Source organism: Saimiri boliviensis, chromosome 9, assembly GCF_048565385.1.
Source record: "Saimiri boliviensis isolate mSaiBol1 chromosome 9, mSaiBol1.pri, whole genome shotgun sequence".
NCBI classification, from domain to species: Eukaryota; Metazoa; Chordata; class Mammalia; order Primates; family Cebidae; genus Saimiri; species Saimiri boliviensis.
In genome coordinates, this window is record NC_133457.1 from 7,505,001 (window position 1) to 7,517,036 (window position 12,036).

At 38.5% G+C, this 12,036-nt stretch overlaps 1 protein-coding gene across 5 annotated transcripts in view; it reads left to right on the plus strand.

Annotated features, from left to right (window-relative positions):
* The window catches only part of LOC101029972 (collagen alpha-4(VI) chain-like), a 120,601-nt gene that overhangs the window by 20,682 nt on the left and 87,883 nt on the right, over window positions 1-12,036 (plus strand). For all 5 annotated transcript variants that reach the window (XM_074405444.1, XM_074405442.1, XM_074405446.1 and 2 more), the window contains 2 exons: window positions 7,348-7,436; window positions 10,730-11,332. In XM_074405444.1, the coding sequence (XP_074261545.1) occupies window positions 7,361-7,436; window positions 10,730-11,332 (679 nt within the window). In that variant the 5' untranslated portion in view covers window positions 7,348-7,360. The remainder of the gene's footprint in view (window positions 1-7,347; window positions 7,437-10,729; window positions 11,333-12,036) is intronic.

Sequence of the window (12,036 nt, forward strand, 5' to 3'; positions counted from 1 at the left end):
ATACTATGCCTATGGCCTGGTTTTGCTAGTTCCACATATCTGCCATGTGTTTAGTTTTATGCTGTTCTGGTTAAATTTTTAATACAAATTAACTAAAAATATAATAGTAATTAAAGTATAAAAGAGAACCCAATAGGTGTTGAGTCCTCCATTTACCAAAATAATGGGAGTTCTGGGGATCCTTCCAAGAGTCCTTCCAACCTTTTTATAGAACATTCTGTCTTAAGTACAGGAAGTCTGTTTTTTTCAAACAAAATGAATTTATGCAACAAAGATTTGTTGAGCACCTACTACATGCCAGGCACTGGAGTCATATCACGGAAAACAAAAGGATTCTTCTTGGTGCTTATGTTGTAGCTAGAAGTGGGAACATGTCAAATAGATAACTAATAACTATGATGAATATTATATAGCGTGTTAGAAGGTGATTCAGGGCAGGGTGAGATGCGAAGCAGAGCAACCTGAAAAGAAGACATTCAAATGGCCAACAGGTATAGGAAAACAAAAACAAACAAACAAAAAAAAAACGCTCAACATCACTAATCATCAGAGAACTGCAAATCAAAACCACAAGAAGATATCATCTTAGCCTAGTTAGAATGGCTATCACACACACACACACACACACACACACACACACACACACAAAGACAAAAAATAACACTGATGAGTATTTAAAAAAGGACTCACACACTGCTGGTGGGAACATAAACTAATACAGCCATTACGAAAAACAACATGGAGATTTCCCAAAAATCTAGTGAACTGCCATACAATCCAAAAATCCCACAACTGGGTATTTATTCAAAGGAAAGAAATCAGCTATCAAAAAGATACCTGCACCCCCATGCTTACTGCAGCACTATTCACAATAGGAAAGACATTGAATCAACTAAGTGTCCATCAGCAGATGAATGGATAAGGAAAATGTAGCATATATACACAATGAAATACTATTTGGCCATAAGAAAGAATGAAATCCTGTCATTTGCAGCAATATGGATGGAACTGAAGGTCACTATCTTAAGCGAAATAAGCCAGGTACAGAAATATAAATACTACATGTTCTCACTCATCTGTGAGAGCTAAAAAAAAGTTGATCTTGTGGAGGTAGAGAATAGAATGATATTTAAGAGAGGCTGGGAGGGTGAGGAGGAAGGGGGATAAAGAGAGGTTATGTTTGTATGGATACAAACACACAGTAGATAGAAGGAATAAGTTCTAATGTTTAATGACAGAGTAGGGTGTCTATAGTTAGCAATGTAATGTATATTGATTGATTTGTGTGTATTAAATCATCCAAGGATAAATTCCACTTGGTTATGATGTATAATCTTTTTGATGAGTTGTTGAATTTGGTTTGCTCGTATTTTATTAAGGATTTTTGCATCAATCTTCATCAGAGATATTCACCTGTAGCTTTTTTAAATTGTGGTGTCTTTGCTTGAGTCAGATATTAAGGTGATAGTGGCCTCATAAAAAATATGTTTGGAAGCATTCCCTTTAATTCTATTTTTGATAGCATTTAGTAAGTATTGGTAATAATTCTTTAAATGCCTGATAAACCAACCATAAACCTATCTGGTCCTGGACTTTTCTTTTTAGGAAAGTTTTAAATTACTTCTTTAATCTCTTGATTAAAAAAAAAAAATCTGTTCAAGCTTTCTATTTCTGCTTGATTTAATCTTGGTAACTTGTATTTTTCTAAGCAGTTATCCGTTTCCTCTAGGTTATCCAATTTGTTGCCAAGTAATTGTTCATAATAGCTTCTTAATTTTCTTTTTCATTTTTGAAGCATATCTTGTAATGTCACCACTTTTATTTCTCATTTTATTTATTTGGTCTTTTCTCTTATTTTCTTAGTGTAGTGTTCCAAAAATTTTAAACACCTCACAAATTAATTGTATGCCAATGTCCTGATTACCACAGCTGATGGGAGTCATAGCCATCAATACCCATTTACTGCTTTGCACAGAGCTCTGCTGAACTCTGGCATTGTAATCCTACCCTTTTTTGGAGGAAAGCTCCAAGATTCTGCATCTTGTTTTTTTTTGTTTGTTTGTTTGTTTGTTTGTTTGTTTTCTGGGCCTACTGACACATTGTCATTGAAATGTTTGACAGAGCCTCCCTCAAATATTTTACAACGAAGTTACAGATTTATCTGAACCATCTTAAGATTTGTGAATGAGCACAGAAAGCAAGTGTTAATGTTTATTCAATAAATTAAGGCTAAACTTTAGTTTACTGGTTTTTTTTTTTATTGTCAGACATGTTATGTAGAGTTTAACATGATGTGTACAGAAGAATTTGTTCATGTTTCTGAATTGTTTGCCCTCCGGAGCTTCCTGCCCAGATGTGGTACACTGCAAGACTATCTCATAAGAAAGCCAAAAATCCAGTTCTTTTAATAACCCTGTTAAAATAAACAGAAAGAAAAGAGAGAACACAGCTCTGGATTTCAGTGAATAAGTAGAAAAGAAGTGGAAAAAAGGTGTTAAATTAATTTTATATATTTGCATTGGGTATTTCATCCAAATATTTTGAAGCTTCTTCTTACCTCAGTCATTTAAAAAACATTTTAAAGTTAATAACCTCTTCTCTTTCCTCACTTACTTGAAATAGACACTTGATTTTCTCCTTATGGAATTAAAGAGGCCATTGAAAGCAAGTGGGGCAGACACCTGCCTGGGCGGGAGCCACTGCATGTTAAATGCATGGAAGACTAGTTTGTTGGTTTGTTTCTCTCTCTCTCTCTCTTTCTTTTTCCTTCCTGTTTCTCTTTCTCTCTTTCCTTCCTTCCTTCCTTCCTTTATTTCTTTTTTTCTTTCTTTCTTTTTCCTTCCTTCCTTCCTTCATTCCTTTCTTCCTTCTTTCCTGTTTCTCTTTCTCTCTTTCCTTTCTTTCTTTCTTTCTTTCCTTCTATCTCTCTCTCCCTCCCCTCCCCCTTCTCTTCCTTTCCTTTCCCTTCCTTCTCTGTCACCCAGGCTGGAGTGCAGTGGCATGATCATGGCTCACTGTAGCCTCAACTTCTGGACTCAATCAATTCTCCCACCTTTGCCTCCTGAGAAGCTGGGACCACAGGCATACACCACCCCACCAGGCTAATTTAAATTTTTTTTTTTTTTTTTTTTTTTTTTTTGTAGAGACAGGGTCTCTTTATTTTGCCCAGACTGGTTTCCAGCTTCTGGGCTCAGGCATTCCTCCTGCCTTGGGCTCCCAAAGTACTAGGATTATAGTCATGAGCCACCATGCCTGGCCTAAGAATGGTTTCTGAAGTATGGTTCCTCAGACAAGCTCAGCATGCAGATTCTAAGTGTTCACACTACGCTTACTGAATCAGAAACTCCAGAGGTGGAGTCTGGAAAACTGGTTTTTAATAGATTCTTTGGGTAACTCTGATGCAATACTGAAGTTTAGGAGTCACTGGCATAGGACATTAGAGACAAAATCTTCGTATTTTATAGTTGAAGATTCCACAGAGGAATAACAAAAACATTGAAGGAGACTGGGATGTAAAGCATCGCTAATTTAATTAAATGAAGATAAGGAGGTTTATTTTTAAAGACTGAGGAATTCTGCTAGGGTCCTCTCTTCTATCCCACCTTTTAAGTTTAGTCATTTTGAAAAACCAAAGATCTCCATGACACTTATCAAGCCTTAAGAGCTTGGATAGCACAGGTGCATGAGCTCAGTGAAGACTTAACCACATCCCCAGCACTCCTAAACCTGAGCCCCTGAGTCTGTGGGTGGGCCGTGTTCGGAGTGTCTAGAGCCTCTCCAGCGTCCTTGCACATGCTGTTCTTCCTGGAACTCCCTTTCTTCACATTCTCACTTGCAAATTTCTGCTCATCCTTCAGGTCTTCATGTCGGCGTCATCAGCTCTAGAAACTCTTCATCCAGGTGAAGAGAGGTGCTCATATACTGTGTTCCTCAGCACTTTGTATAGCTTTCTATATTGTTTTGCTTATCCCACAATATCATAATTTATCCATCTCTCTCTCCCTAGTTCTCTGAGAAAAAGAATGGTTTCTTTTAATCTGTTATTTCTACCACCTGACTTTTTGTCTGGCAAACAATAAACACTCAGTAAAAAGTTGCAAATGTATTGCAATGCTTTGCTCCTTTCTCTATGAATGATTTTAATTTTGCTGAGCATTTGAGGGTAAGTTGCTGATAGTAAGGCCCTTTGCTCCACAAGACATCAGTGTGTATTTTTAAATAAGAAGGACATTCTCTTACATGACTACAATACAATAATCAAAGTCATTAAATTTAACATTGATATGGTATTGTTTTTGTTTTGTTTTGTTTTTTTTTTTTTGAGAGAGAGGGTCTCACTCTGTTGCCCAGGCTGGAGTGCAGTGGCATGATCACTGCAGCCTCAACCTCCTGGGCTGAAGCAACTCCTCCACCTCAGTCTCCTGAGTAGCTGGGTCTACAGGCATGCACCATCATGCCCAGCTAAAATTTTTTGTATTTTTTTTTTTGTAGAAATGGGGTTTTGCCATGACACTGATACAGTGTTATTATATAATATTCAGCCCATATTAACATTTTGTCTACTGTCTCATTCAATGGCTTTTATAACATTTTTTCCCCCAAATCAGGATTATGAATTGCCTTTGTCATGTCTCTTGGGACTCCTGTAATCTGAATCAATTCCTTTGCTTTGTCTTTCATGACGTTAATATTTTTGAGAAGCACAGGCCAGTTATTTTTTAGGCTATCCTCAAGTTTTGGTTAATGTGACTGTTTTATCATTATCAGATTTAGGTCACGGATTTTAAGGAGAAACACGATGTAAGTGATGTTAAGTTTTCTCATGCATAGCGTCAGGAGTTACGTGATGTTGGTTTATCTTATTATTATTGATGTAATTGATCACTTGGTTAAGTCATGTCCATCAGGCTTCTCCATTGTAATGGTACTTTTTGCCCTTTATAATTTATAAGTAATTTTTCTGAAGATACTTTGAAATGTATTCATATTCTGTTACCTAACAAACTTTTACCCAATGGTTTTAGCAATCTCTGATGTTTCCTCCTGAGTCAATTGTTACGCCGGTAGTTGCAAAGTAATTTTTAAACTGAATAAATGAATCTTAAAAAGTAGAGCATTTCAGTTAACTATCTGAGGAATATACTTGTGAGAGAAATCTTTTCTATTGCAAAACTATTGGAGTTGGAGTTATTTCCAGAAAGAATCAATATTCTGTGCTATCCCTATCTAATTGCATTTCATTTAATGGTTTTATTTCTTGCCTCCATGAGGAGCCCATATGTTCAAATGCAAAATCTCTTCAGCAGCTTAAATCAGATATAAAAATCTTAGTGAAATAGTACATATCATGTAGATATTAAGTCCTTAATACATAGATGTTTAACTCTTCATTGATATAACACAGACATGCACAGCTGTAGTATGTTTTCAACTGTTTATAAATGTTTATCATTTTGACTTTCCCACTAGAGTTTCATAAACAGCTCTAGTGCTTTATTTATAATTAACTAAAAATACTTATTTTTTAAGGACTAATTGCATGGATAGTAATTGGGACATGATGGAAAATGAAAATGTAGATATAATATCTATATTTAGGTTTATATAACAAAATGTTTACTTAAAAATTTTAGTTTTCCACTAAATTAAAGTGTTTCAAAATTGGAAGTGTAATATTTTATTGCATTGATGATGATGATGATGCATTATGTTATTTTGGATTACTTTCTGCACCTTCAGACTCTCAAGCCCTTTACCCTCATACAGGTCTTAATCCGTTAGAGAAATCTATTCTTTATGATTCATGCATGAATTTTTTTACCCTTGGGTGAAAGTTTATTGGAGGATAGGGTATCTAAAGTCTTAAAGTATCTTTCCTTGAATTGCTTATATACCTCCTGGAGGAGGCACTAGTGGGAAGTTATGTAGAAACTGAGGAATAGAGGAATCTAATTGTATCACATATATTTACTGGAAAAACTCTGGACTAATTCCCTGGGAAATGTTTGTAATATAGTGGCCAATGTAGTAGTTGGCTCAAATCAGTGCTAAGCCCTCTAGACTCATCACATAAAGGCTGAAAGGTAAAAGAGCTTGCTTAAGTCTACAGAGCAAATAGCCAAGCTCAAACCAGAATCAAGGCCTATGGGCTTCCTTTAAAGTCGAGACTTCTCCCAGTATTTTGTGTTGGTGTAAATAATAAAGGAAATAAAATAAATGTGGTTATCTCAGATTTTTGAATCTCTCTTAGGGAGTATGCTGAGCATGAACAGTAGATATGTGTTTTTAGGGGGTTGAGGTGGTTATACTTAACACTTTCTGGAAAAAGAAACGCAGCTGTTAGGTGTCTGCTATTTCTGGGTGTTGTTATGATGATGACTTTCATACAATATTCTATTTAAAGAACCCAAGACTAGAAAGTGATTTAGGCATGGTAGAGATTCTTGCTTAAACTCTCTGGTTTGTTTAAGAATGTGCTTTAACTATTCACAATAGCAAAGACATGGAGGAGTCCTTTTTAACTTTTACATATTGGGACTCCAAGAAGGTTTATTTTATTTAAAAAACACCTAAAGAGTGCTTTCTATGTGCCAAGAATGGGTAAAGTATTTTACAATAACAAACTCTATCCTGATAACATGATAAGGTAGGTGCTCAATTATTGCCCCTATTTTATAAATGGGGAAACCAAGGCACAGGAAAGTGAAGCAATTTGTCTAAGATCCACTATTAAGTAGTGGATCAAGAGTCAAGCCCGGGCAGTCTATCTCCAAGAGTCTTTGCTTTTTAACCACATACATTCTGCTGAAGACAGCTGTGAGCTTGGCTGGCTAAAAATATAAAGATGAGGTATTCCCTGTTCCACTTGGAACTCTCATTCAATGGGATTAACATGTTCTTATTTTTAAAGAAATGGACTTTCTTAGAGTAAAAAAATAGAAATGGAATTGAGAGCAGACAATTTCCATGGATCCCTTTGTAATGGTTTTAAGCTTTGGGGAGGGAGGTCTGATGTTCTGCTTTATTTATTTATTTATTTATTTATTTTTTGAGGATGTATTAGTTATTTTCAGACTAGGCTGATTTGACCAGGCAGATGTGCTCCTGAGATATCTGCATATTTTAGCATGCCACCAATGTTTATCAGGTCATCCCACTCTTATATAAATATATAAAAATTTATAAAATGTTTATATACTTATATATAAAATTTATAAATATAAGAATATATTTTTAAAAATCAACTTTATGAGGCATAATTTATATTCAATGTGATGGACACATTTTAAGTGCATGAAGGCACATTTTAAAATTACAAGATTTCTTTCTTTTTTTTTTTTCCTCTAGGTCCACATCTAGAATGGAGGCGTGGAAGACATTTTGGGGGATCATCCTCCTTGAAGCCAGTTTTGGCTTCATCAAGTCACAGAGGATCGGTAATACATGAGATTCTTTAAGCCGAAAACCATCTAGTGGTAGTGACCATCTTAAAAGGAAGTATTACAGAGGCTTCATAATTAATAAGAGGGAATCAATTCATTGAAGGAGAATTTAGTCAAAATCTGGGAGCTTATAGTGAATGGTGGGCACTTGTTTTTTCAGTACTTAACCCCAAATGACAACAAAAAATAGATATTAAAAAGTTCCAAACTCTGGAGTGTATTACTAGGTTCTCAAACGCTTTTGTAAACAGGAGCCTCTTCTGCATTCTGCCTTTTCTCTTTGGCAGAGCTGTTCTGAGGGGTAATTATCGTCACAAGACCGATCGCTTCACTGAGTGCCAGTGACACATCTGCAATTTTTCGCATTATTTTAATGGATTTTTGGGACTTTTCAAGACGAAAGTCTCATCAGGAGAAGATTGTTTGAGTAGGATGAAGTCCTAGTGAGACAATATTGAGGTTTAAATATTCAAATATAATTACACAGACTCTTATTTGTTGGGGAAAAAAACCCGATGAAGCTCTCTCCGTTTTCCTTTTAGCTCTGGCTCCCTTCACTTGTGAACAGAAGCTGTGACAGTCTTTTCATGATTCAAACACTTTCTAAAACTACAAAGAACTAGTGGAGGGGTTAAGAAAGTGACAATCTATGAAAATGCAATACATCGCTCAAGTTGCATGTAATGAAACTGAAATTCACTTGCCTGAAAAATATTCTACAGCTGTATGGTTTCTTCTGATTTGAAAGGTCAGGGAAACACTTCCTGGTTTGCATTTGATCACCTTTGAAAGAGATGTTAAGGGTTTTGACAAGCCAGTCAGCCATTCCTGTAACAGTCGTTGAATTCTCTCCTCCCAGTAAGGCTGCATTTTGGAGGACTGAAGGGAGAATAAAGCTTAAAGGACCCGAAGTTCATTTGTTGTCTGCCTTTTCCATGATCAGGTTCCACTTGGCTTTATGACCAAGGTTATGCAAACTTCTGAGAGGGGGAACCCAGGACTCCAGAAGTGACAAGTGGATTATGTACTCCTGGATTATACCGACCTCCCCAAGTCCTCTCTGTCCAGACTCTCACTTGTTCTTTGCCTTTATGTAATATGGATTTCTAATTTAATCTTCGTGGCAATTCAGGGTATAGACTAGATATCAGGAGACCTGGGTCTTAATTCTGGCTCTTTGAATGGATTTACATAGGTAACTTTGCCTTTCCAGGTCTTCATACCCTTCTCTGTGAGGTGACCGAATTGGATTCCTTATTTTATGCTTGTGCTGTCCAATACAGTGGCCACTAGCTGCATGTGACTCTCTAAAGTAAATCAAAATTCAGTAAAATGTCAAGTTCAGTTTCTATTGTGCTAGCTACATTTTAAGTGCTCAGTTGCTACACATCTAGCAGCTACAGTCTCATATAATTATTTCTAGCACTAAAATTTAAATTCCGTTATTTGTTTTCATGAATGTTCAAGATTTCCATCCTTATAAGTGCTGTCTTTTTTCTTCTTCCCTTTTCCTCTATTCTTTCTTTCCTCAGTATTTTTGGGTATCTATTCTATGCTAGCTACTTAGGTAGTGAAAAAACAAACAAAATACATGGTTATCTGTTCTCATGGACCTCACAGTCTAGTTGGGGAAATTGCCATTAATTCAATAAGCATAATGATGAATGTTACATTATAAACAAAGGAACATGATCCTATGAGAATTTACCAAAAGATAGATAGATAGATAGATAGAGAAACTTGGAGAGAAGAAAGAATATTAACGTCCAGTGGCAAGTAAGAACGTGGAAAGTTGGAGACATTGCCCTAGGGAGCCTGGAACTGAGAGCAAAGTTGGGGGGGGTGGGATGGGCAGAGAGCTGAGGCTGCAGAGACGACGCGGGGCCAGCCTCGTTCAGTATTTTAACCCTCCTGGCACAAAACCAAGGGCAAGACACTTTTAACCAATGTGGGATAATCATATTTTTTTCGGCTTTTCAGCTACTTTGAACTGAAGCCATTTTTCAGCTGGTTTCTGCTTTTGTTTGTACTCTCATTAGTAATTTATATTCTCCTCCCACCATCAGAGTTAATCAAAGCAGGAGGTATGGGAGTGGGGAGAAATCATAGTGATTGCTGACAAATAGATCGATCATAATCACCTCTTCTTTGTATCTACACATGCCCTGTACTTATTCCACATTGTACGTATTATCACAGAAAAGCAAAGTTTGAGTTGGAAGAGACCAGGGCATCTGGTCAACTCTTTAGTCTAGAGACACTCAATTTGAGAGACAGAAGGTTAGAAATTTGCTCGAATCCTGCAGCCACTTGGTGTCTGATCTCTTCCATACTGGAGACCAGGATGGGCCCAGGCGGGGTAGAAATGAGCCTGGCCACTGTTGAGATGGTGGTTTCCAGGCTTGTAGCTGGGGTTGGGGAGAAGTAGCTGCATAGTGCAGGTTGAGTTCAGGGAGCCAAAAAGACAAATGTGAACCACATCTATAGTAATGCCAAGGATCAAACTAAAAGGGGTTGGTGGTAGCTAGTGAGTACGGAAGTCAAAGCTGGAAGGCTGATGTCTTAGGTCAGATTCTCTGGAAGCAGAATCTGGGACAGGGATTTGAATGCATTATTTTAAGAAAGTACTCTTTAGGAAAAAAAAATCTGTAAGGGAGTAAGAGAAGTGGGTTAAGAGTAGGGGGTGAAGACGGTAGGTAAAGTCAAGCCTTGGCCTGAGTCATGAGAGGTGATGGAGTGTAAATAACACCGTGGAGTTTTCCGCTTCAGGCAAGTGGGCCAGGCATTTGTACCTCCATGTTGATTAGTCACTGGCCACCCAGGGTGGTGGTAGTGCTGTAACTTCCCAGGTGTCCCCAGTTGAGGCCACTCCCTTCGGCCAAGGTCAGGACTCTGGAAAAAGTCACAGGTAGCACTTGAAGCAGCCGGGGGATAGGTGTGCCAACCAGTAAAGGTGATCTAGGTGGGTGCCGACAGCATCCACTGCTGGTAGAAAGCTGGATTCTTTTATTTAGGTCAATGGATGAGTAGAGAGCAGGGTGGGTGATCTAATTGAAGGGCCAAATGTCGATTAGAATGGAACAGAGTGGCAGGTGAGCAAGGGAAGACGGTAGCCATGGGAAGACAAGGGAAGATGATGGTGTGTCTAGGTGGCATGCATATTGACTACCATAGAACGGATGTGAGGCAGATCTGTGGAGAGTAAAGGCACTGAGTCAGGAGAGATGGGATTCCAGCCAGTAACTGTCATTTGTGATGTTTTATTTGAAAGTGACTCTCTTTCCCAGTCTGCAGGGAGGCCTCTCTGGGAGATATTGTGTTTCTGGTGGACGCCAGCATCGACCCCCAACATACACGCAGTGTGCGGAACTTCTTGTACATTCTGGTCAACAGCTTCAACGTCAGCAGCGAGACCATCCGTGTGGGTCTGGCCCAGTACAGCGATGTGCCCCGTTCGGAGTTCTTGCTTTCCACCTACCACCGCAAGAATGATGTCTTGAGACACATTCGGCAACTTCAATTTAAGCCTGGGGGCAAGAAGATGGGCCTGGCCCTGCAGTTCATTCTAGATCACCATTTCCAGGAAGCAGCAGGGAGCCGGGCAAGCCAGGGGGTACCTCAGATCGCTGTGGCGATGAGCAGTGGGCCAGCTGAGGACCATGTCCACGGACCTGGGGAGGCATTGAGGCGGGCAGGCATCCTGGTTTATGCTGTTGGCATCAAAGATGCAGTTGGGGCAGAGCTCAGGGAAATTGCCAGTAGCCCCCAGGAGAACTTTACCTCCTTTGTTCCCAACTTCTCTGGTCTGAGCAGTCTCGCCCAGAAGCTGCGGCAGGAGGTCTGCAATACCTTGGCAAAGGCAGCTCCACGTGTTGACCACATCTCTCCAGGTACAAAGGCCTTTTAAAAAAATTTCTGATCTGGAAGTCAGGAAACTCAAAGCTTGATCTCTTATTCCTCTCTCCCCCTGTCCTTCTTATTTTTCATATGTGCACATGTCTTAATTTTAAAATCAAAATTTCATGAAGCCATCCCTATGCTCTTTTTCAATCACTGACCAAAGCCTCATCGGCTCTCTTTATAAATCCTGTGCCCCTTATGCTGGTTCTATGTACTGATGTAATATAAGTCCAGTTTTGAATGAAGATGCATCTGTTTCTAGAATGACATTATTATTCTTAGGTTAACTTACCCACGTTGCTTGGATGAAGGGCAGGGGAAGGGAGAGGGACAGTACTCCCCCCCAGGATGTTTGCTAATTTAACTGCAAGCCTGTTGGTTTAATATACTGGTCAAAATGATGAATTTAAGGAAAATAAAGACCTGTGTTCAAATCTCAGAAAGTAGAGAAATGTTCATAGTCAAGTTACTTTACCCCTCTGAATCTAAATTTTCTTCTTAGGATGATGGTACTTGCTTCAGAGAGTTGTGCAAGTAAAGTATGTGGCACAGTACCTGGCCAACCACAGGTGCTCATAAGCATTACCTGTTATTAATGGTCATAACCTGTGATGATGATATATCTGTCATCAACTTTGTGCTTCTATTGGTGATAGGGCACAAAAGAGTGAAAATTCTTTATCAATTAATTACT